This window comes from Anomaloglossus baeobatrachus, chromosome 12 (assembly GCF_048569485.1).
Source record: "Anomaloglossus baeobatrachus isolate aAnoBae1 chromosome 12, aAnoBae1.hap1, whole genome shotgun sequence".
Taxonomy (NCBI): Eukaryota; Metazoa; Chordata; class Amphibia; order Anura; family Aromobatidae; genus Anomaloglossus; species Anomaloglossus baeobatrachus.
Genome location: NC_134364.1, coordinates 55,795,302 through 55,821,480, shown reverse-complemented (window position 1 = coordinate 55,821,480; position 26,179 = coordinate 55,795,302). Strand labels below are relative to the sequence as shown.

The following is a 26,179-nucleotide window of genomic DNA, read 5'->3' as shown; positions in this document are numbered from 1 at the left end:
CTATATCAGAGGACGCATGCTCTGCACCGCTCTCTTGGCTGACATTTTTACTGTGATCAAGAAGAGATTTCACATCCAACTGTGTCTGACGTCAATTCTTTATGCATGCACTTGGTCCACACCAATTAGGCCAGACAGTAGGCAACAAGTGATCTCTGGTTAATAGTTCACCCTAACACAATAAGTTGTTAAAAGGAAACTTTGTAGAAGAAAAAACATTATTCCATGCGAATCGAGACCTATAAATATGATTATATGAATTCCCTTTGATGATTTCCAAAAACTTCTGGGCAGATTGGGCTTTTCGACGTTGCATAACATCGAGGCAATAATAACAATAATAATAAGAACATCAAAGCTATATAATCTGTAACTATAATTTGCTGTAAGTGAGTTTCTGATGGTAGGTGATGTGAAGATACTTTCCTAGCAGGAGGATGGACTTGGCACCCTTGGCCTACGACATGCAAAGTGCAGCTGCACAGGGCGCAGTCTGCAGTATCTCCTGGGCCTTTTCTTGGAACAGAGCTCCTGCCTTTACTATGCCTGGACCAGACATCCTGGGACATGCAGTGACCAGAACTATGTGCTGCAGACAGCGATTTCTACATTGTAGTTGTATTATTCTGTAGACTTTTCTGCACGCTCGTGTCCGGAGAGAAGCCGACCAGTCCAGGTTGTGCGATCCGATACTTTCACGAGTCACACACAAGTGTGATCTTAGCCTTAGAGTTTTCTCAGAGAAAAACAAAACAATATTGCAATGGCTCAATGGAGTTACTCCTCTGTACAATTGGGTGAGAATTTGCTATGTATTGGGGAGAGGACTACTTCTTACAAGTCACAACTTGCACTGGTGTCCATGTTGTAGGGTCATACGGAAACATATGGTTCAGAATTGCTCTTCAGATATCTGAGTTTACGCATCACCAGGTAGATAGTGCCCCATCACAAGCTTCACAAAACAATACAATCTGGAACAACTTAGCAGTAAGTGTTCTGTTCCACTGCAGCTCCTCCGCAGGGAAAATAAGGTATTGCACATTGGGAGGTCCATATAACATACAGGGTCGGTACTTACCCATAATTAAAAAAGTATTTTTGACATGTCAGAAGTTTTTGGTGGTGGGATCAGAGTACAGAAGCAAGTGCTGTGCCCCTTCATCTCCGATCAGCTCTATTTGGACAGTGAAGCAAGTAGTAGACGGAATGATCAAGCTTTGAAGATCCAGACGTCAAGTGGTGAAAATTTTTCACATTGCTAACCAGTAAGGTTCTTTTAGACGCCGGCATACCTGCATAGTTATTACTGTTCCCTGAAGTGTTGCTTTGAATTATTATATTAAGTACAAGACCACAACTAATGGGACCATATTATATTTTTTTTCTTCCATCTGAAGTCCTGTAATTCTAGCATTTGGTCCACAGTACCCAAGTTTCTCCCAAGCAGGTGGCCAACTCTTTCCGTGGCGTTCAGTTGACTTTATAGCACTTAGTCCACAGTACCCGAGTTTCTTCCCGAGCAAGTGGCCAACTCTTTCCGCAGCGTGCAGTTGACATAATTCCTGCTTTGTTTGGAACCTAAACATCATTTGTGCTCCTTCGGGAAACTACTTGGAATACTTTCTGCATTATTTGGGACTGGCTCCTGGACAGAAAGTCTCAAAGGCAACAATTAAATATTGGGCAGTGGATTTCAGATATTTCTACCTTTATTGTAAAATTTCCAGCCCAAAAAATATTTTAGAACATGACTGATACTTCATTTTTATGGTACTTATATACAAAGCTCCCATTCATTCCTAGTTTATTATGTACCGCCCCACGCTCGGCTGCAGCCGAGCCGCTTGGGTCCGGGCTCGCTGGTAGGTGGCTCGAGCGCTTCCGGACCCGGGGGCCCCGTGGTCACTTCGATCTGAAAGGGGGACTGGCGGTTTAGGGGACGTAGGTGTACAGCCGGAGCTGTGGTTAAGTTCGTGACGCCACCCACGGGATGTGGTGAAGGTGTAGACACCACCGCTGCAGTTACTGGGCACCCAGGGGAGATGTTTATGCAGCAAGATGTTAACCCCTCCATGGGCAGGGATGGTGGCCCCGGGACCCGTTGGGTGTTGTGTGGTTGGGCGGTGCGAGGAGGTGCGCAGCCGGAGGGCACTGTTGTACTCAAAATTAGTAACACACACAAGTCTCTGGTAAAACAAGTTGATGGTGGTCGGTGTCCGCAGCCGGCTGAGTCGGGTCCCCCACCCGGTTGGTGGTTTCTGCCTTTTTCCTGCACCGTGTTATGTATCTGTAGACTGCCTGCGCTTCAGCGACGGGAATCTGCTCCCTGGCTTTGTGGATATTGGGAGAGCCCTTTGCCCGCTTACGCTGGCCCCTGGGATCTCTCTGCCCGTGGGTTTTCTATCCCCCTCGTTGGGCTGTTGTCTTCAGTCGGGACTTTGGGTGGGAAAGGACCTATAGTCGAGACCACAATCAGTTAATTAACTCGGTCCAGTGGCTTGTGGACCTCGTTTCAGGGTCTGAGTGCTCTGGTTTCCGATTCGGTTCCCCGTGTCAGTACCGGCGGGCCACTACCCTGTCCCGGTCCACCACGGTTCCACCGAGCCGTCTTCCCGGCTCCTGCAGGCTGAGGCCACCGCTTGCCTCCTAGCCAAAGGTGCCCGGGCTCCAACCCCGGCACCTGTCAGTTCTCTGCAGACCTGCCACACAGGCCTGCCTCCTCCACAAACTCCTACTAACAACTCCACTAACAACTGAACTCCCAACTAACTTGTGTTTTCCTGCCTCAGGCCCTCAGAACTCCTCGGTGGGTGTGGCCAACTGCCTGGCTCCGCCCCCTGGTGTGTCCATCAAGCACTGAGAGAGGTGACTAGGTTTTAATAGTTGGCTGATGACACCTTTTTAGGGGACAGGTGTTGTGTGGGGCGCTATCTGTGACTACCTGGCTAGTCCAGGGTGTCACAATTACTTTCGCTTACTTTTAGATCCTGGATCCTCTGCTCTAAGGTGTCACTTGCTCGGTCTTCAGAAAGTTTAGCACGTAGGAGCTGTTCACACTTTTCTTCCACTTGCTCTATATGTGGTGCTAGCTCCAAACACGATCCAGTGTAATCCTTCCAGACTTGAAGTAAAGACCCAGCTCTCCGTAGATGTTTAGTGACATCCTCATCTAAGGCAGCCCACCTGTCATGGCAAAAAATCAAGCAAATGGTGACCTATAGTGTGGAGACAGACCCTCCAATAGTCATATTATGCGCTAAATATTTCTTCATCTGAAGACACATCTAATTTTGGAAAACACTCACCTGCCCTGAATATCTCTGTGCTCCTGTTCCAGGATGTCCATAGCCGATGCACTACACAGAGATTTCAAGCTGCCCAGAGAAGCTCTTAGTTGACTCCATTGTTCTTCATGAAGTTCAGATTTTTCTTGAACGGCCTGTAGGACATTATAAGGAATAGAGTAAACTACCAGCTAATATTTTCTAAGACTGCAATGCAAAATTCACCATTCGCCAATGACCTAAAGGTCAACCGGCACAAACATCAACATTATGGTACAAGTTTATCAAGGAGATTGTGTGGCAATATTATGCAGGCAGTGTATGGACACCTAGCAGCAATATAGTGCCAGTGTATGACTTGCAGTTTTTAGTAGTGATGGGCGAACCCGAACTGTAAAGTTTGTGTTCCAAACCAGACACCTAGTGTAAGTGCCCGGTCCCCAACCATGCACTTCTCAGGGAAGCCAGTTTTACTGTTTTGGGCCGGCCACCCAGATAGAAATAAAAAAAAATAAAAAAGTTAAAATGGAGATTAGAGCATGACAATTACATATACCGAGTCTCCCGCGTGGCTGTCACACTGCTTCCGGGTGCGATAATTAACTTGAATGCATATTTATGCTTTTTTCCTGTATTTTTCTAACAGGATATGCAGTTTTGGTTCAGAAAAGTCTGCAACCAAATACTCAACGTGTGCACATAGCCTAATTCGGTAATCCGGCATTGACTTCCCATGAGGTGAGGTCACTAAGTCCACCAGAGGTCAGTTCACCTGAGGTCACAGCTGGTGGACTGTGGGAACCACCAGCTGTGACCTCAGGTGAACTCACTGACATCACCGCTCACAGCTGCGGTTCCATCAGTGTGTCCCTGACACCGCACTGAGCGGTCACATTTTCTAATGTGACTGCGCACTGCGACTTCAGATGGAGCAGAGCCAGGATCAACCTGGGACCTTGTGTGGGTTACGTCTTCGGACCTGCAGGGGTGTTTTGATGGTTAATAAATTGGAGAAAGAGGTTGTTTGTTTGTTTTTTTTAAATATAGGATTTTTCTCTGTGTTTTATATTTATTTCTTTATACTTACATGATTAGCAATCGGGGGTCTCAGAGACAACCACCCATTACTAACCTTGGACTTGGTGATATTTCTGATTTTTGACAAATGAGTATCGATATACAGGGGATCCTATCCATTTTTTCCAATTATTTGTTTATTTTTACATTCCACAACCAATCACAGACGCTGTCACAAAGGCTGGGCGGGGGAAGTAGTGAATATGCATGAGAGTTAATTATCGGACTCGGAAACAGTAGAACAGCGGCGCGGGAGACTCGGTAAGTATAACTGTCCTGCTCTAACCCCCATATTTCTTCCTTTTGAAGCACCCTAGCTCTTACTAACACCATTTTACAGCACACACGTTTTGGTCCCCATAGACTTATATGGGGTTCTGCGTCAGGGCTCATGTTCGGGTTCAAGTCCGGTCCACTGCGGGTTCGTCCATCTCTAGTTCTTAGGTCTACCCTCCATCTACAATTCAGGTGTTACCATTAACGTGTTCATTGCATGAACTAGACATCTCATTAATAGGGCCAAATTGGTTATTTTTGAATCAAGCCAAAAGAAAATGGATCTGAGTGGTAAATGAGTAACTTGAATGTCAGCTGGGGTTGTCTTCTGCTGGACCTCAGGGGTCCATTTTTGTGTGAGAGCCTGGGCCCACCAGTGGATCCTCTGATATGATTTTTGGAAGTATTATAGCGGTATGCATATAACTATGCACAAGCTTCACATGCCCATGCGGATACACACCTGTAACCTGTTTAACCGCTGATTTAGACAGTCCATTGACGAAAGTGGAGCCGTAATTTGGTCAAGAACATACTGCAGTTTGACAGTCATCCTCTCTATCTGTCCATGGTTTTTATCATAGTTTTTCCAATGCTCTAGCACCGAGAGTGTGGATGTCTTCAGCTCTGAAACCTGCACGTAACACAAGACATCAGTACAGACAAATACGGGCGCAATCTACAACATTAATTACTAAAATATAGGTTTATTCTTCTCATCTTGTGATTGTCCATTTTCTGCCCAGAAGGAAGTGCTCAACTATGAAAATATCTGTAGTATCCAAGGAACTTGAATGTTTTATATCTTCTCAAATAATGTTTTTTTATTGTTTATTGCAAAGTTAATGTCACACGATGTTTGGCTCTGAAAGTCGCCGAGTGTCATGGCGGCATCAGACACTGTTCAGACTGCAGACTGACACTCCTCCAGACTATGCACTCTCTGGTGCTCCTGAGTTGCACAGGCAGGCTCGGGCATCAACCAGCTGTGTGATCATTAGTGATTGGCCCAGCAGGAGTTAATTTCAGCTAGCCTGCTGGTTACCTTTTTGATCACATGTTGCAGGAGACCTATCATAGGTACTCCCTGCCATTTTAAGATGGAGGAATTTGTCTTCCTATTCCGACTATAGCTTTTGCTAAACCAATCCATGTGCTGTTGTGTTCCAGTAACTGGTGATTTAATGCGTGTTGCTTGTTGTGCTGTGGAATTCATCCCGTCGTCTGGTTGTTTACCCCCTGCTCTTTGTTTTCCTCCTTATCTCTTGTTGTCTGATAACTTTGTGTGAGCATGCTGTGTGATAGACAAACAGGGGAAACCAAAAACTCTATCTCTTTTGGTGTTAACACACTCCTGTCCTGGCCCTCCCCCTGGGGTAGGGAGAGAGGGGGTACTAGATCAGGGCTGGTCAGGAGCCGGGTCAGGCTGGTGGCTCAGACATCCTCACCATCAGAGGTAATTCTGAGATAAGGGATAGCTAGGAGCGCCTGTCCCCTGCACTCTCCTCCGATCACTGTGACAGGTAATCAATTTTCTCTACTACTTCACTGCAGAAGAGTGTCTGAAAATCGTTTATCTAGCTGACTCTCTGAAAAAAACAGGCTAAAAATCAGTCAAAGCTCCTGTTTTTTTCTGACTTCTCACTCCACTGTCCCTTCCATTCTCTTAGGGGTACTTTGCACACTACGACATCGCAGCTGCGATGTCGGTGGGGTCAAATCGAAAGTGACGCACAGCCGTCGTCGCTGTCGACATCGGACTATGTGAATCGTTTTTACTACGATTAATGAGCGCAAAAGCGTTGAAATCGTATGATCGGTGTAGGGTCCGACATTTCCATAATTTCGGAAGGACCGATGTTACGATGTTGTTCCTCGTTCCTGCGGCAGCACACATCGCTGTGTGGGAAGCTGCAGGAGCGAGGAACATCGCCTTACCTGCGTCCCGGCTGCAATGAGGAAGGAAGGAGGTGGGCGGGATGTTTACGTCCCACTCATCTCCGCCCCTCCGCTTCTATGCTTCTATTGGCCGCCTGCCGTGTGACGTCGCTGTGACGCCGCATGACCCGCCCCCTTAGGAAGGAGGCGGTTCGCCGGCCAGAGCGACGTCGCAGGGCAGGTAAGTGCATGTGAAGCTGCCGTAGTGATAATGTTCGCTACGGCAGCTATCATAAGATATCACAGCTGCGACGGGGGCGGGCACTATCTCGCTCGGCATCGCTACCATCGGCTTGCGATGTCGTAGTGTGCAAAGTACCCCTTACTGTTAGATATGGCACAATGGATATTGTTATAAACAGCATGGAAAGGGGAGACAGCATGTACAGTCTCGGGGAGGGTGGATTAAACAGGCAGGAATTATATATAAATAAGTGCAGGATATAAAGCTAATGTACATAGCAGAACCCTGAATACTCACGCACGCACACACACACACTACATATCCAGCCTGTATTACTGGGAGGAACACTCCGACAAGTAAAAAGTCTAAAACTTATCAGGCTGTATCTACATATCAGTAAGTCTGAAAATAAATGAAGGAATGAAGATTGCAAACTATCCATAGCCTTTAAAGCTGAAATTCTCACTTGTCTAGCAACTTGGTCCCTCTTTATAAAAAGACCTTCCGTTGTCAATACATCCTCATTGGAAACATTTTGGCCTCCTGCTGCTATTCTGTTTGCTTCCAGTTCTTCAATCCCATCGGATTTAGCCTTTAGCTGTTCCTCCACCACCTATGATAAAAAACAGAATAACAATAAAACCGCCTTATTCTTACAATTGTACAGAGCCGGTGTCTATAAAGCATAATGTAAGGCTAAAAAACGCATTTGATCCTTATGCAGAACGCTTGGTCCATGAAATATCCAATGTCACCAATTTAGTTGCACTTTTACAATATCTTCAAAGTCTGGTAGAGTAAAAGAAAATATATATATATATATATGTAGTTTTTACAGCAAAGATTTTTAAAAAACGTGAACAGACGATAACATTTCATTGACATTTATTTCCTAAACAACCAGTGTTTTACGAAAGGAACAAAATATCCATCCTTGACCACTTTACACAATTGCCGCCTTGGTTGTTCTGTACTCTAAGCAAAGTAATCTTCGTGTTCAACCTGCGGTCTGAGAATCCCTATTAGAAGGTGTGGAGGAGCTGACCTCTCACCAACCGCAGAGTACAAAAGTGCTTTTATTTGGAAACAGTCAAAATGTAGTTCCCTTAGGCCCGGAGGAGTAATTAGAAGCGAAGTCCCTCTTCTCCTCCTCCCTGCATTCGCTGAGATGTCAATCATGCCACTATGGGCCTGATACCAGTACACGGGTGGAATCCGCAAAAAAAGAAACCCATATGAAATCAACACATTATAAACTAAACAAAACGAAAAGAGACAAAAACTCTAAAGTAACATCACAATAAAACACAGCCTAGAAATAAAAGACATAGAATTGTTGCATTAGCACAACAAAGGACATTTGAAAATTAGGACACAGTCTATTGTGACTTCATTAAAGTCAAAGACAGCTTTGAAAGTTTATTTAATAGTCACCATAAAAACATAAACCCTATTAATGAGGACACAACCTATAGTAACATCATCAAAACAAAACACAGCCTAGAAATAAAAACAAACACTACTCTGATATCATCACAACAGAACAAAGCCTAAGAATAAACTCATACACTGCTTTGACATGAACAGAACAAAGCCTAGGAATAAAAACAAAACGCTACTGTGATAACATTACAAGAGAACAAAGCCTAAAAATGAAATCATATGTATGGTGACATCATCCCCTTAGAATACAGCCTAGGAATAAGAGCAAGACGTATGGTGACATCATCACTACAGAATACAGTCTAGGTATAAGAGCAAGACGTATGGTGACATCATCACTACAGAATACAGTCTAGGTATAAGAGCAAGACGTATGGTGACATCATCACTACAGAATACAGTCTAGGTATAAGAGCAAGACGTATGGTGACATCATCACTATAGAACGCAGCCTAGGAATAAGAGCAAGACGTATGGTGACATCATCACTATAGAACACAGCCTAGGAATAAGAGCAAGACGTATGGTGACATTATCACTACAGAATACAGCCTAGGAATAAGAGCAAGACGTATGGTGACATCATCACTATAGAACACAGCTTAGGAATAAGAGCAAGACGTATGGTGACATCATCACTACAGAACACAGCCTAGGAATAAGAATACCTTGTACAATAACATCATCACTACAGAATACAACCTAGGAATAAGAGCAAGACGTATGGTGACATCATCACTATAGAACACAGCCTAGGAATAAGAGCAAGACGTATGGTGACATCATCACTATAGAACACAGCCTAGGAATAAGAGCAAGACGTATGGTGACATCATCACTATAGAACACAGCCTAGGAATAAGAGCAAGACGTATGGTGACATCATCACTATAGAACACAGCCTAGGAATAAGAGCAAGACGTATGGTGACATCATCACTACAGAACACAGCCTAGGAATAAGAATACCTTGTACAATGACATCATCACAATAGAACCCATATCTTGGAGTAAAAATAACCCTATGGCGACATCATCACTATAGAACACAGCCTAGAAATATATGTATTCTCTACAATGACATTACTATCGAACAAAGCCTAGGAATAAATACAGACACTGCTGTGATGTTAAAGGGAATGTCCGGTGAAGCATGCACACTGCTGCTACATCCAAGCGGTAAAAAAAGTGCCCGGTCTATGTCCATCCATCGGACCGCTACCGATTTAGAAGTTCTCGCTTATTGTCTGGATGGGCGGTAATGTTCTTTCACAAGACAACCTTCCAAGCAGATGTTCCCTTTGGTTTAATTCAAACCCAGGACGTCTTTCTGCAAGACAATAGTGCCGACTGCTGAGTAGTTGGATGGATGTAACTACTTTTAAGTCCAGGCTATTATGGGCAAGGTTAGAAGGCGTCATTTACTCTGCCGGATTCCACTAAACACCTCCTCTCCTGGGACAATGCACCATGGTGTACTAGAGAGTCAGTGCCACTATTTAACAGGCTGTGCATGATTGAACCACGGTTTGCTAAAGTGCACATTCTTTTGAAATCATGTAGCATCAAGTGGAGTCTGATTCATCTGGATGGAAAACCCGCTATATAAATACATTCGCTTAAAACACACTTTAATGCCCGGTAAAGTCACCTAAGGTAAATATACTTATGTATGAGAAGAAATATCAATTCTTTACAATGCTCTCAATATTAAGAGCAGATAGACGAAACATTCTCATCATCTTGAGAGTGCTACAATCAAAAGTAGTTATTAAATGGTAATGATACTTTTCCAAAAACAAACTTAAAGGGATTGTCTAAGTTTGGGATGAAGGTCTGCAGTCAATATATGACTACAGACTTCTGAATCCTTACAGTGTGCGCCCTGCACACTGTCAGGATTCTCTGGTACTAGCGATGAGAGCAGGACTACAAGTATGTCATTTGCATACTTTCACCCACACTACAATTAGACATACAAGGCCTTGCAAAATACAATTGCATTAAGAACGAACGCCAAGTATGCAAAACGCACTGGAGAATCTTAACAGTGTGTAGTGTTCATGCTGTAAAGATTCAAAAGTCTGCAGTACACAGAATGACTGGAGACTTTCATCCCAATCCTGGACAACCCCTTTAAAAGGAAACCTCTCATGAGATATATGTTGCTTGAACCACGGGGAGCAGGGATCTGGCAGTTTTATTGCACCCAGTTATGTTTTACTCTTGAAACTGCAGCATTTCAGAGAAAACTTTGAAAACCTGGACAGGAACCATGTGCCTGGGACAGCTAGCCGGAGGCCTGACGATAACTCCCTGAAATAAGCCCTAGCAGGATTTTTATGGATTTTTGGAATATGCTTAAAATATGAGCCCTGCTCCAAAAATAAGCCCTAGATTCGATTCATTTTTGCGTACCATTCTAATTGTATTCTGATATAGTTCTTGGACAGCCCTTTTAAGATATGTAACTTTTATTGCTGTATGTTGCCCCATTGTGTTACGCACCAGCTGTTAATGCAAGATGAATATTCACCCCTTCCCCACCCACTTCTGTGCGCTGGTGACAGCGTGATTGCGTGCAGTCAGACTGCCGTGTTACTCGCCCGAGGATCGTATTGCAATCCTCGAACTGGCCATCTGCTCTCCTGATCTGATCTTGTGAGCATGTATTTCTATGCAGCTGTCACTCTCAGATCAGGACAGCAGATGACCAGTCTGAGGATCGTGATGCGAGTTATACGCCAGTCGGATTGCAACCAATCACTGGTGCCAGTGCAGAAGGATGGACAGGATTATGGCCTGGGGAAGTAAGGGGTGAATATTCATTTTGCATTAACAGCTGTCGCACAACTATATATTTTCCGGTACTTACAGTGACACCATGGGGAAACATACAGCAATAAAAGTTACATATCCTGAAAGGGCTACTCAAGCCCTATTTTAGGATATTAGGTTATTAGGATGGTGTGCAAATGTGCAAAAATGACCTGACAGATTCCCTTTAAAGAATACAGCAGGATCCTTCATTAAAGAAAGCAAATAAATATTAGAAATCCCCTGAAAATAAGCCCTAGCGTCAGTGGCGTGGCAAAGGGCAGACGGAGGGGGCGGTTCGCCCCAGGCAGCACGTGTCATAGGGCGGTATTTTGGGGGTAAAAAATAAAAAATATAAAAACATAGAAGAAATAATAATTGTTGATTAACCTCTTAACGACCCATGGCATACTGGGTACATCATGGTGACCTGGTACTTAACGACCCATGATGTACCCAGTACGTCATGGCAAAAATCGCGGCCTCGGTGGCTGCAATCGGTGTGCAAAAACCTTAGATTCAGGGAGGAAGGGACCTCTGCCTGACCTCAGGAGGGGTGGTGTCTCCCCCCTGGACCTACGGAGGCTGTGACTAGCTGACGAATGCCGCTCAGCCAATCACAGCCACTATGATATTTCAGCCATTGAAAATGGCTGAAACATTGAAATCCAGCCATGATCAGTGCCAGCTATAGCACTGATCATTGGCTGGAGCTGGGTGAACTTTGTTTCACCCGCCCCAAGCTCTGATTGCAGAGATCGGCCTTGTGACCGATCTCTCCAATCACTTTGAATCTGCGGCCGGAGACCTGTAGGTTACCACTCCCCTCAGCTTCACTTCATCCGTGAAAGCTGAGGAGAGTGATCCCTGTAAGTGCCCCCGATCCAACGCTGCCCCGATCAGCCCCCGATCCACCGCTTCCCCCGCCACTGCCCCCTTTCAGCCGCACCGCTGCCGCAGCAGCAGTAGTCACCGCCCCCGATCCACCGCCGCTACTGCCTCCGATCTGCCACCGCCCTCCTCCATTTGCTGCCCCCCTCCATCCGCCACCGCTCTCCCCATCAGCCGCTGCCCCCCTGCATTCACCACTGCTCTCCCCATCAGCTGCTGCCCCCCTGCATCCACCACCGCTCTTCCCATCAGCCACTGCCCCCCTGCATCCACTACCGTTCTCCCCATCAGCCGCTGCCCCCCTGCATCCGCCACCGCTCTCCCCATCAGCCGCTGCCCCCCTGCATCCGCCACTGCTCTTCCCCATCAGCCGCTGCCCCCCTTCATACGCCACCACTCTCCCCATCAGCCGCTGCCCCCCTCCATCCGCCACCGCTCTCCCCATCAGCCGCTGCCCCGCTGCATCCACCACCGCTCTCCCCATCAGCCGCTGCCACCCTGCATCCACCACCGCTCTCCCCATCAGCCGCTGCCCCCCTGCATTCACCACTGCTCTCCCCATCAGCTGCTGCCCCCCTGCATCGACCACCGCTCTTCCCATCAGCCACTGCCCCCCTGCATCCACTACCGTTCTCCCCATCAGCCACTGCCCCCCTGCATTCGCCACCGCTCTCCCCATCAGCCGCTGCCCCCCTGCATCCGCCACCGCTCTTCCCCATCAGCCGCTGCCCCCCTTCATACGCCACCACTCTCCCCATCAGCCGCTGCCCCCCTCCATCCGCCACCGCTCTCCCCATCAGCCGCTGCCCCGCTGCATCCACCACCGCTCTCCCCATCAGCCGCTGCCACCCTGCATCCACCACCGCTCTCCCCATCAGCCGCTGCCCCCCTCCATCCGCCACCCAATACCCAAGATACCCAAGTTATATATATTCTGGATTATCGATGGCCAACGGAGGGGGGTGGCAAATTTGACAACTGCCCCGGGGCGGCAAAAGCAGTTGCTACGCCACTGCCTAGCGCATCTGTGGCGCCCCTGAGGCTTCCGTAGCCACAGGACATTGCACCCCATCCAGCAGTGTGATGCCCCATTCTGGGTGAGGAAAGGAGTGAACACCGGTCCCCTGGTAAATCTACACAACACCCATTGTTAGGTACATACTGGGACCAGGGACAGTGGCAGTTACCCTCCCATGCTGCATGCTGGGAGGGGCCGTAAGACCCATCCCTACTCCTATAGGGTATAGCTTAGCAACTGGGGAGGTGGGAGGAGCCACCAGAGAGCAGTCAGAGAAAGGAAGGTCAAGTTAGTTTCAGTTTACCTCAGAGAGTGAGAGAGTGAGGAGCCAGCATGTAGCTGTGAAAGAGAAAGGAGCTCTGTGAGCTCAGAGTGTCCGCACAGAGAAAGCAACAGAAGATAGAGCGAGAGTGGGGAAGGAGGAGGAGGTCTGCTGGAGGCAGGCAAGGAGGAGAGAAGGAAAGAGAGCTCCAAGTCAGTCAGGAGCTGAGAAGAAGAAAGAGACGCTTCCTGGTGAAGATCCTGGGACTCAGAGGGTCCAGGTGACACCAAGCAGAGAGAAGAAGGGATTCCAGGGCCACGGATAGCTGTAGAGCTGTGGTGGCCTGTTCCACAGGAACATCGGTGGAGGGATCAAGCTGCAGCAGGGGACGGTCCCTAGAAACCGGAGGAGTGCAAAGATCATCTCCAAACAGTAAAAACCGAGGCCCAGGGAAAGTTGTAAACTCCCCGGGCCACAGCCCACAGCAGAACCTCTAGAAAAGGGGAGAATCATCCGACAGGTGACCCCCCAGCCTGGAGGCTGTAGTGGAGGCCGAGCAGGTTCATCCTAAAAGAGCTAGGCTTAGGAAGACAGCTGAAGATAGAGACACCTTAGAGAGAAGGGTACCGGTTTTTACTCCAAGAATCACCCAGAAACGGCAGAGGTCCCTGACAGTGGGTTCCAGTCGTCTGAGGGCACCAGTGTGCGCATACCAGGACATGTGAGTAAAGAACTTGAAACTGCACCCTTGGAGTGGTCTCTGTTATTTTATCTGCTTAGCCTTCCATTACACCATAGACTCTCACGAGCACCAACAGTGTGCCCCGGGGCATTGCTCCACCTGTGGGGAGCAGTACCATCATTGCTGCCATATCATCACCCCGGAGGCCTTACACAGCAGCGGCGGCTTAATAGCCGCATACCACAGGTGGCGTCACGAACACAAACTTTAGTCATCACCAAGTCATCAGCCATATTTAAACTGACACCCACCAGGGCCACGGAGCCGGGCCCCGCCACCACTGACGATCCCCGGACTAGTCCGGCCCGGCACCGGGTGTCCTATAGCCCTGGGGTGGGCGAGTCACATCTTTTGGAGATAAAATATCACAATCCTGTCTTATTTTTGGGAAAACAAGATGGAGAGACCTATGTGATTGGGGTGGGAAAATCCACCAGGGACTGACCTCAGACTAGTCCCCAGCAGTTTTCAAAGTATGTTTTCCCTAAAGTTTCAGAGTAAATATACACTGCTGCAGTAGCGCTGCCAGTGTACGATTAGATCCCAGTCAACAACAGGAGGTTTCACTTTAAGCAGCACGCTAATACACAAGAAAATACACAAAAAATAAGTGAGCCGTGCTAGAAGCTGTAGCGGGCATGTACGGGTTGTCAGCACTTACCGTGCACTCTGCCAGCACGCTCTCAGCAGCTGTTAAACTTGATGGTCTATGCAATTTTTTAAGTCTTTGCTGTTGGGCATCAAACCAATTGCTCAGTGTCTGCCTCCTACTTTCTTGGTCTGATATGTTCTCAAGAGCCTGCTCCAAGTGTTGAATCTGAAAAGAGAAAAGTGCTCCAGTCCTCACCACGTCTCCGGCACAGAAACACAAATCCTTGTAACCCTCAATGGCTATTAGAGCTGAGTGACACCGAGGACCTGTCCATTGTATCCTACCCTTCTATGTAATGGAGAAAAAGTGTCAAAACAGAATGCGACGCGGCATGATTTTTTTTTTTTTGCAAAAAGTACACTTTCCAAAAAGAGACAGACTTTAGAAAGAAGAAAATCAATGCCACTCATTCAATAATTACAGGTATTAGTGCGGATATCTCAGACTATATGAGGTCGTGTAACGCTCGCGGCCAATGTAGAGGCGGGGAGCGGGAGTAGTGCACCCATTAGACCACAGGGGGGACCTGGGCTTACCCTTTAGTGGGAGTGGCTTAACTAAGCACCTACCGCGAGGGGGACGCCAGGTACCACTCCCAGGTCGGTGACCGGGACTGTGGCAGCTGACCCCCAGGACAGGAGACCGACTCAGTTACGGGCACAGATGCAGGCAGGTACAGAAGGGATGACTGAGTAAGGCATGCAGGTGGGTATGGACATGTATGGAGGGCACGGCAGGGACAACTAGGTGGTATGGAAAGGCAGACACTGATCCTGGACTGATCTTGCACAGGACCTGACAACTACTAGAAAACTGGTATCCAAACTAACTAAGGGTGCCTTAATTACATGTGCACCATTGGCTGAGAGGCACTAAGTCCTTTAGGAGGGGGACCAGTGTGCACGCACACCCTAGGTGCATTCCCAGAGAGCCGGGGGGAGAGGGAGGCAGATGAGCACATGGGTGGCAGCAGAGCTGCGGGGAAGGAAGCAACCCGGCGGCAGCGGTGAGTAAGTCGGCGTCCCTGTAGGGACACTGGGCGCTACAGTTGTCTGGTTTCGAAAACTTATTTTAAAGGAAATTTGGGACTCTTATCTATTAACCAGGACAACTATAAAGCGCATCTCTCACTCATGTCCGTCATTACGGTTTCAGTAGGAACATTGTGATTCTTCATTTGCCCTGCGGGGGCACTGTTGGTAAACTAAATACTTGATACTTGGTTTCCCGCCATATTGTTGGAATATACCATTGTAAACTTTTTTTTTTTTTTAGAGTCTGTTCAAAAATAAAAGGCTTTGCCCAAAAAGGACTATCCCTTTAACTTGACAAATACTTGGGTTACTTTTATGCTGCTCTTCATGTCTTAAAGGAAGGAGTTGTCCACTATTGCCCTAGCACAATAGTGCTCAAATAATATTTCCATAAAGTGAATAAATAGCATTTTTGCAATTAAAAAACAAATAGGATTTAGCTGCAGTTTTCTTTGGGCACAATGTGTGAGATCATGAGCAGATCTGGAGGGACAGTTTTTTTGCCCTGGCATAGCTCATATATCTCTAGGGTCGGTCCTGCCTTTTGCTATCATTTATGTGTAAGGTATTAAATGATATTCATATGTGACATTACACCCTAATGGTGGACATTGTACCTTCGCATTGACATTTCCATGCAATTTGTTCCACTGTAGATTCAAGGACCCCAGGAGTTCGGCCAGCTCTATCCTCTCATAGCGTCTGCTTTCCACGTCGCCCACGCTCAGCTGGAGTAATGACTGGTTGACAAAATCGACAATACACTGCTTGTGGCTCATTTCTCTTCGCAAACCCTACCGGAGGAACAAACCTTTAAATTAAAGCCCTGCTTACATCATACATTTAAAATATATAGTGGTTGAGACTATTTTTCACTTTTTGCACTTAAAACGTCCTTGCTTACAGTATTATAGCATCAAATGAAAAAACTTTGTCTGCGCGGAGTCACCACTAGAGGGAGCTCACTGTATATGGATGTATACAGACACTCTCTCTCTCTCTTGAGCGCCCTCTGGTGGAAACACAATGACACAGAAGCCTCTGCAGCTGAGGCCTAAACCTTTCCACCATTTTCTACCTGACACAGTAGGATTTACATACCTTATATCTCTGAAGAAGGCTTTTGATGTCAGCCATGGTTGTTGGGATATTCTCTATAGAATTTAGTTGTCCTATCTCTTTGTCTTCACTCATCCAGTCCATTAATTCTCTGATTGCGTCAAGGGATGGAAGTTTCTCCACTAGTTGCTGAAAAAAAAACAACTATTTAAAACATTATAGGTCAAAGCTATACACCGTGGATTGCAATACTGGAAAGGGTTCTTAACAGTAAGAGCAGGAATGTATACAACACCCAATTCAACCATCACCAACATTTGCATGCCACCCCATCCCATTATGAGGAGTCGCCATCCTTTCTGAAAATCAGAACAGTTCCTTAGAGACAGTGAGGCATGTAAAATATATGGGAAACTATGATGTAGGTTTTCAAGTTTCCAGCTTACTGACTTGGTTAAATTGAGGGTATACATACCAAGTATTACCAGACATGCAAGTTTTACCCTAGGAATGACCCACAAATTTTTGGAATCCCCTTGTCACATGGAGTTTTGCACAAACTTTGCCGACTGTCATGGCGGTATTGGGCTCTGTTCAGATTACAGATTCTGACACTCTGCCAGATGGTTTCTCTGGTGTTTGGGATCAATACAGGCAGACTTGGGGGTCGACCTGCTGTGTGCTAATTCATAGGCAGGCTAGCAAGAGTTAATCTCCACTAGTCTGCTTGCTCCTTTAATCACATGTTGTGGTGAGGCCTATCAAATCTGCTCCCCTCCTATTTATGCTGGTGGAATCCTTCCACCCATGTCAGCTATAGTTTTTTCTATGTTGGTCTGGGAGGTGTGGTGTCCCAGACTCTCTAATGAAAGTGGTGTCTCTTGCAGTTGTGAAGTTTACCCCTGTTGTTTTATACTTCCTTCCTACTCTTCTTTTTCCTCCTGAATCTCAATTGTCTTATCCTGTGTGTGTACGCTGTGTGACAGAGTTTTGTTTTGGGGTTTTATTCCCTCCTCTGTCTTCATCTATGGGTTTCATTACACTCCTGTCCCATCACTCACTAGGGGGAGGGGGAATCAGATCAGGACTGGTCAGGAGAACGCCCATGAAGGAGACTCAGGCATCTCCACCACTAGGAGTATCCCTGAGATTAGAGATAGCATTAGGGCCCCATAGCTTGAGGGACAGCTTAGGAACCCCAGTTTCTCACTATCCTGAAGTCATTGTGACACCCCTCAAAAGCTTGCTATGAGGTTTTGCACAAACTGCAGCCACATTGTGGGCCAATTCTTGGGATTGTCCTGGTATAGTTGGGACTGTGGCAATTATGAGTGAGAAGATTCAGAATGGTTATATGTGTTTAACACGTTTAAGAGGATCAATGATTCCTACAACCTTATAAATTGGCAGCAGAGAAACAGAAATGGGGTTATGGAGGTGAGGATGCAACTAAGTGCCACCAAGGAGGTCAGTACTACAAATGTCAAATCACAGTGTGGGTCCGTAAACCATTTTCACTGGGGAACCTTCCAAGCTTTAAAGAGTAACTAAACCTTTTTTAATATTTAGTTTCCAATATTTGCAACATTCTTAATTATTGTGTCATAGTTCAGTACTTGTTTTGCTTCCTTTGCTCACAAACACACTGTTTTACTGCCCATTTTATGCTCCTTTAGAAGCCTCTTTCAACTGCTGCTCAGGATTTCACTGCCTGAGCCTCTCTGCTCCCCATTGCCATCAGACAGGGGAATTTCCATGCACAGAGCAGTTGGAATATCATGTAGAGATCTCTGCTGAGCAGCAGTTAGAAGCAGCTTCTAAAGGATCATGAACTGGGAAATGAGAAGATCTTCTAGAAAACTGCTTGTATCCCCATTGACTTAATTATACTCAGTACTGGAGTTGAGCCCATCCGAGCGTCCAACTGCTCGATACGAGTACCAAGCATGGTAGTGCTCGCTCATAACTATTAATAATATCTACTTACTTGCTGCATCTTCTCTTGAGTAGCAGGCAATGCTCCTATAAGATCCGTCCAACTTTCCTCAAACTTAGTTAAGCTCAGTTTTAGGACTGACGTATCGGATTCCTTCAGCCGGAGAAGCTGGTTACCAGCGTTCACTACGGAGGTCTTTAAGGAAGATTTCTGGTCAATGTCATTTGTAAATTCCTGTAAATACAATAACATGGAGACAAAGAAAACACCATAAATACTTCACTGCTAAAAGATAATTGGATCTTTGCATCTGGAGGAAGAGTATGTTGATTTTGAAGTAAGCAATGACCTGCCTGTGAATATATTTGTAAGGTTCAGGGCTTTATGGGCTAATGTCTCATAGGGATGAACACTCTTGCAACTTCTATGAAGCAAATTATCACAGCAGCATGGGTTTAGCATGTTGGTTCTGCAGGAGGCAGTGACCTTTCTATTATGTTGGTAAGAACATGACTGCATGATATGGGGAAATGTAAGAATTTGGAGGCAAAGAGTGGAGACAAGCAGTGGTCCCCGGTTAAAATGAATATTACGGTAATGATTAAAGCGGGAGTCTCAAGATGAGCATCATCAGCAGTGCACCGCTCCCGGCTTCCTGCCTGTCAGGGAGTTAGTGAGCTCCTGATGATATCATGCGATGTTTGGCTCTGCACGCACTTGGTAGCACAGCGGCATCGGACTCTGTTCACACTACAGAGTCTGACAATCAACCTGATGCTTCAGAGTTGTTCAGCCAGAGCCGGGCGTTGGCTGATTCAGGTTCACTGGTCTTCAGACCTGCAAAAGTTGATTCCTGCAGAAAGGGAAGCTAATTGCCAAGTGCAGCAGTCTCCTTCCTATTTAAGGGGAAAACTTTCTCCTTGCGGAGACCTGACAAACAAGTCTGGCTGCCAGTGAGGGGTCTTATAGCTGCAATGCCCCTCTGGGAAATATTCAAATTGTCTCTCCAGGAAGGAGACAAACTTTAGCGCCACCTAAAGGAAGTAGCAATCCTAAAAGTCAAAAGTGTCCCTTTGCACTGACGAGGGGCAATGAACCCGAAACACCACGTCTGCAAATTGGAGTTCTGATCTGGTATGAATCCTAAGTCATATGAAAAAGCCTGTTAAAAGGGCCACTTTTGACTTTAAGGATTGCTACCTCCAATAGGTGGCACCAGAGTTCTTCTCCTTCCTCCCTGGAGAGACAATTTGAATATTTCCCAGAGGGGCATTGCAGCTATAAGACCCCTCACTGGCAGCCAGATTGGTTTGTCAGGTCTCTGCAAGGAGAAAAGTTTTCTCCATAAACCCCGCTATAGCTTCTCATACAGCCAGATCAGATCTCATACTTTGCACTGACGAGGGGCAATCACCCCGAAACACTGCATCTGCAAATTGGGGTTCTGATCTGGTATAAATCCTAAGTCATATGAAAAGGCTCGTTAAAGGGCCACTTTTGACTTTTAGGATTGCTACTTCCAATAGGTGGCACTAGAGTTAAGGGCGCTTTACACGCAACAATATCTCTAACGAGATGTCGTTGGGGGTCACGGAATTTGTGACGCACATCCGGCGTCGTTAGCGACGTCGTTGCATGTGACACATATGAGCGAGTGTTAATGATCAAAAATACTCACCTAATCGTTGATTGTTGACACGTCGTTCATTTTCAAAAAATCGTTGCTGGTGCTGGCAGGTTGTTCGCCGTTCCTGAGGCAGCACACATCGCTAGGTGTGACACCCCGGGAACGACGAACAGCAGCGTACCTGCATCCTCCGGCAATGAGGTGGGTGTGTCGTTAATGCGGCTGGTCTCCGCCCCTCCGCTTCTATTGGCGGGCCGCTGTGTGACGTCGCTGTGACGGTGCACGAACCTCCCCCTTAAAAAAGAGGTTGTTTGCCGGCCACAGCGACGTCGCTAGGAAGGTAAGTATGTGTTACGCGTCCGAGCAATATTGTGCGCCATGGGCAGCGATTTGCCCGTGACGCACAAACGACGGGGGCGGGTACTTTCACGAGCGACATCACTAGCAATGTCGCTGCGTGTAAAGCAGCCTTTAGTCTCCTTCCTGGAGAGACAATTTGAATATTTCCTATTTAAGGTACTGCTTTCTTTCAGTATGTGTCGATAACAGCTTAGCGATTCTGGTCTTAGTGGTGATTCTGTTTATGGTGATCTGTGATTGTGATTTTGAGTGGTGTGGAAATCCCCCTGTTGTGCATTTACTTCCTTCCTTTTTTCTTTATTCCCCTGTACACATATTGTCTCTCTTTTGTGTTTGAGTGCAGTCTGTACGAGTTTGCGTTTTCCCTTGTCCGTGTGGTTTCTGTAGGGTTTTGTTACTGTGTTTCTGGCCTGCACCAATGGTGGGGGAGAAGGAAGTAAGATCAGGGCTTGGACAGGAGTCAGGGTCATGCTGGGGGCTCGGACCTGGCTACCATGAAGCGTACCTCTGAGATAAGAGACAGGACAGGGTCTCGAATCTGAGGGCCAGCCTAGGAGCCCCTGCTCTGTCATTATATACCCCGTGAACAATAGTAGAAAAGGGGTTTTCATAAGCCGCGCCAAATGATCACTGGTTCAAGTAGTCCGATTAATGAATCTTTATTTAGCACAGGTCTACGCGTTTCTGGAGGCTCAGCTCCCTTCCTCAGGACCATTAGGCATAAGAAAACATCAAATCTCTTCTTATGCCTGACGGTCCTGAGGAAGGGAGCTGAGCCTCCAGAAACGCGTAGACCTGTGCTAAATAAAGATTCATTAATCGAACTACTTGAACCAGTGATCATTTGGCGCGGCTTATGAAAACCCTTCTTCTACTATTGTTCTCTGTTATCTGCCACTCGGGTTGCTGCTGCCGTGATCTAATTTATCCATGCCTATATAGTAGTTGTGACTTTCACAACTACATCTGGTGAGTATTATTGCTCCCTGTCCTCCTCCCCATACATTATTGGGGTAAGACCCTATTGCGCTTGTTTTTCCACAGCTCTTCATTTATTATATACCCCGTGACAGATGAAGGACAGTGTGGGTAGCTTTGGATCTGCTTTATCGGAAGAGCTCAGGGACACTGAAGCTGGCAGACTCAGACAACCACTACAGAGGTGGCTGTTATCCTTGTCAATGAGCCATAAACTATGGGGTTAAAACATTTTCTGAATTTTTGAGAATGGAGGGGACTTTTAATGAAAGTTGAATTGCAAAGTTTCTTATTTTTTTGTTGTTGTAACCATTTAATAAGAGGAGACGATCTACAATAAGAGGTTCACTAAAACTTTTAGGAGATGATGATGTTGATCTTTTCTCAGGCAGTGACCTGTCCATTCTTACAAATCCCCAAGTTTCCAAGATCTTTTATATTTTTTCTTCTGTTAATTTTCTAATGCCCTGCACGCGTTCCACGACTTCCCATAATAACCGCCTCTCTATGACGTCCAAGCCTTTCAAAATATCTTTTGGCGAGACCGTTATCCCATTAACATGTGGTAGCGGTTGGGTCAATTCTTGGAAACTTTGTGCTTTATCTCCTGCAGAAAATTGAATTATTTCAGCTATTCTTGTATTATTTTTCAGTTTTCTGAAGTGTCGAGTGTTTTTGGTTGCGGGAACATTTATAGAATGTAAGAGAGTTTGGTTTAGGATATGAGCAGAATTAGTAAATCATGTCAGGAAAGACCCAACAGAAATATCAGTTTGTTGATATCTGGCGTGCGCTGCGGCTGGAATATTTGTACTGGATGTTCTGAGTGCTGAGTGAGAAGAAAGTGAAAATCTTTTTTTCCTGGAAACCTCCGGAGAGTTAACCGCTGCATTGCTCAAGTTCAGATAGTCTGAAGACTTCTTGGTGTACCAAGTACAAAGGTGAAAACTTAACAGGTCACCTGTCACAAGTGCATCACTCCCTGATGTGATCTCGGGGATCTGGGACTATAACCAACACTCCATGCCGGCTATAGCTCATACCTATGCTGTCCAGTTGGAAGGAACCAGTCTCTGGAGAAAGTTGAGGTGTTGCTTCAGTTGCAGCTGAGAAGTTCTTGTCGGAGTTTTGTCTTTCATACCTCGTGTGGTCTTATTCTATTAGTGAGACTAGCATCTCGCTGTCCTTTACTAGCTAGGGTGAGTTCAGGGTCAGCGAGGGCCTAGGCATGTGATCGGTGACAGGGGGCAAGTACCCACATTATGGAGTGCAGGGATCAGTCTCAGGTGAGTGTTATCAGGTGATCCCGTTCCCCTCTCTCTAAAGCCAGGGCCCACTGTTGTATTGTGTTCCCGGTGTACCCTATCTGTTGCTGCAGTTGATGGGAGTTCCCTTATACCTGGCGAAACCCTGGTAGTCATTGCGTGATATCACCCCTCCAAATTTAAGCCAGGAGGAGCAGGGTGAAGGAACATGGGCTGGATGAGCTGGGAATCCAGGGCTACAGAACAGTACTCAATCTTTGTCCTAGTCTCATCTCTGATGGACACAGTTTACATACCATAGACAAAGACTCCAGTTTCTGCTTCTACCAACAAGACAAAACAACTTATAACTTATTTTTAGCAAACGTTGTTTCGCCTGCTCTAGCACTGGAGGAAGCCCAAAATTAGCGAAACACATTAAAATGGTCTTGGAATTGGAGGTGTAATGTTATCCAGGTTACCAATATACAGTGCCTACAAGTAGTATTCAACCCCCTGCAGATTTAGCTGGTTTACACATTCGGAATTAACTTGGCATTGTGACATTTGGACTGTAGATCAGCCTGGAAGTGTGAAATGCACTGCAGCAAAAAAGAATGTTATTTATTTTTTTATTTTTTTTTTTTTTAAATTGTGAAAAGTTTATTCAGAGTGTCATTTTACTATTCAACCCCTCAAACCACAAGAATTCTGTTTGGTTCCCCTAAAGTATTAAGAAGTATTTCAGGCACAAAGAACAATGAGCTTCACATGTTTGGATTAATTATCTCTTTTTCCAGCCTTTTCTGACTAATTAAGAGCCTCCCCAAACTTGTGAACAGCACTCATACTTGGTCAACATGGGAAAGACAAAGGTGCATTCCAAGGCCATCAGAGACAAGATTGTGGAGGGTCATAAGGCTGGCAAGGGGTACAAAACCCTTTCCAAGGAGTTGGCCCTACCTGTCTCCACTGTTGGGAGCATCATCCGGAAGTGGAAGGCTTATGGAACTACTGTTAGCCTTCCACGGCCTGGACAGCCTTTGAAAGTTTTCACCCGTGCCGAGGCCAGGCTTGTCCGAAGAGTCAAGGCTAACCCAAGGACAACAAGGAAGGAGCTCCGGGAAGATCTCATGGCAGTGGGGACATTGGTTTCAGTCAATACCATAAGTAACGTACTCCACTGCAATGGTCTCCGTTCCAGACGAGCCCGTAAGGTACCTTTACTTTCAAAGCATCATGTCAAGGCTCGTCTACAGTTTGCTCATGATCACTTGGAGGACTCTGAGACAGACTGGTTCAAGGTTCTCTGGTCTTATGAGACCAAGATCGAGATCTTTGGTGCCAACCACGCACGTGACGTTTGGAGACTGGATGGCACTGCATACGACCCCAAGAATACCATCCCTACAGTCAAGCATGGTGGTGGCAGCATCATGCTGTGGGGCTGTTTCTCAGTCAAGGGGCCTGGCCATCTGGTCCGCATCCATGGGAAGATGGATAGCACGGCCTACCTGGAGATTTTGGCCAAGAACCTGCGCTCCTCCATCAAGGATCTTAAGATGGGTCGTCATTTCATCTTCCAACAAGACAACGACCCAAAGCACACAGCCAAGAAAACCAAGGCCTGGTTCAAGAGGGAAAAAATCAAGGTGTTGCAGTGGCCTAGTCAGTCTCCTGACCTTAACCCAATTGAAAACTTGTGGAACGAGCTCAAGATTAAAGTCCACATGAGACACCCAAAGAACCTAGATAACTTGGAGAAGATCTGCATGGAGGAGTGGCCAAGATAACTCCAGAGACCTGTGCCGGCCTGATCAGGTCTTATAAAAGACGATTATTACCTGTAATTGCTAACAAGGGTTATTCCACAAAATATTAAACCTAGGGGTTGAATAATAATTGACCCACACTTTTATGTTGAAAATTTATTACAATTTAACTGAGCAACATAACTTGTTGGTTTGTAAGATTTATGCATCTGTTAATAAATCCTGCTCTTGTTTGAAGTTTGCAGGCTCTAACTTATTTGCATCTTATCAAACCTGCTAAATCTGCAGGGGGTTGAATACTACTTGTAGGCACTGTATATATTTTTTATATATACAATGTTTGTAAGCTGAATATGACATGAATCATGGTCTCTCAAATTAAAGGGGTTGTCTGAAGATTACTATTCATGAACACTGCTTCCTTGCTTCAGGGATGCGCTCCTGAATGATTGAGAAGTCACACCAGTAGGGATGCCGAATCGCTGCCCCGAACCGTGTGCTTTTCCTCCGCGGAATTGGAAGAACACAGAGACTAAGCAACCTGGCCAGCTTCAAAGCAGCACTTACAAGCTTAACAGTAAACCAGCTTGTAAGCACTATGCTCCTTTCCTACAAGGGTGGCCACCGCTGATAGACTGTAGAGGTGGTCGGTAACCAAGGAAATAAGCCGTTAGCCACAGAATGAAAACCTAACCCTAATTTTAACCATTTAAAAACTTAAGAATTATCCTCTAATAACCAGGAGAAAATCTAATTTGTTCTCATAATATACAGTTTTGTTCAAGAGGTGGGCTATGCCAGGTACCTCCTACTACTGCTGGTCTTAAAAGGATTATATGACTGATTGATTGATTGCTTAAATGACCAATTACTTTAGATCACAAATATTAATTTATTGCCCAAAGTTATAATGCTAATAAATCTTGAACACCTAACAATCAGCTGTTACTTCTGCAAAAACCTGGATGTAAATATTCCCTTTCCTTACAGCAACCCCACAGGAGAAATGTCCTTTGAAGCTCTACCCTCCAGATAAAAGATGGGGGCTGTCCTTAATAGAGGGCTCCCATCTATTTAACCAGAATAGAACATATAAAATAGAGTTTTTTTAAATTGGATAACCTATTTGAAGAGTTGCCATTCTTCTCTAAAGGATAATGTAAGGTGTTCACTGGCAAAATACAAGAGGGCCTGAGGTATGTATCGCTGAGATTATTAACCTCAGTGATGTGAACCTGGATGTATGCTCTAGTAAACTGGAAGGATTAAAGGGAACCTGTCATGAGCAATATGCACCCAGAACCAAGAGCAGTTTGGGTGTGTATTGCTAATCCCTGCCAGAGATCTTTAGAAAAAGTATTTCCAAAGTGCCTTTATGATATGCTAATGAGCACATGGACTAGTCGCAAGTGCGTTACTTCCTCTGACTAGTCCCCCCTCTTAGCATGGTAGTACGTCCACAGGGGTGTGCTAACATGCTATTCAATGCAGCATCACCAGCGGTGACACGTGTACCTGTGTCCGCTGTTACCGCTGCTCAGAGGTTCCAACGCTTCCAGTCATGTGCACTAAACCTCTTTGAA

At 46.0% G+C, this 26,179-nt stretch overlaps 1 protein-coding gene across 2 annotated transcripts in view; it reads right to left on the bottom strand.

Annotated features, from left to right (window-relative positions):
- SYNE2 (spectrin repeat containing nuclear envelope protein 2) overlaps positions 1 to 26,179 on the bottom strand; it is a 518,190-nt gene that overhangs the window by 74,653 nt on the left and 417,358 nt on the right. For both annotated transcript variants that reach the window (XM_075330437.1, XM_075330436.1), the window contains exons 80-87: positions 18,667 to 18,849; positions 16,722 to 16,868; positions 16,238 to 16,414; positions 14,596 to 14,751; positions 7,229 to 7,375; positions 5,104 to 5,274; positions 3,309 to 3,442; positions 2,982 to 3,186 (exon numbers count right to left, since the gene is read on the bottom strand). In XM_075330437.1, coding sequence (XP_075186552.1) covers positions 2,982 to 3,186; positions 3,309 to 3,442; positions 5,104 to 5,274; positions 7,229 to 7,375; positions 14,596 to 14,751; positions 16,238 to 16,414; positions 16,722 to 16,868; positions 18,667 to 18,849 — 1,320 coding nt within the window. The remainder of the gene's footprint in view (positions 1 to 2,981; positions 3,187 to 3,308; positions 3,443 to 5,103; positions 5,275 to 7,228; positions 7,376 to 14,595; positions 14,752 to 16,237; positions 16,415 to 16,721; positions 16,869 to 18,666; positions 18,850 to 26,179) is intronic.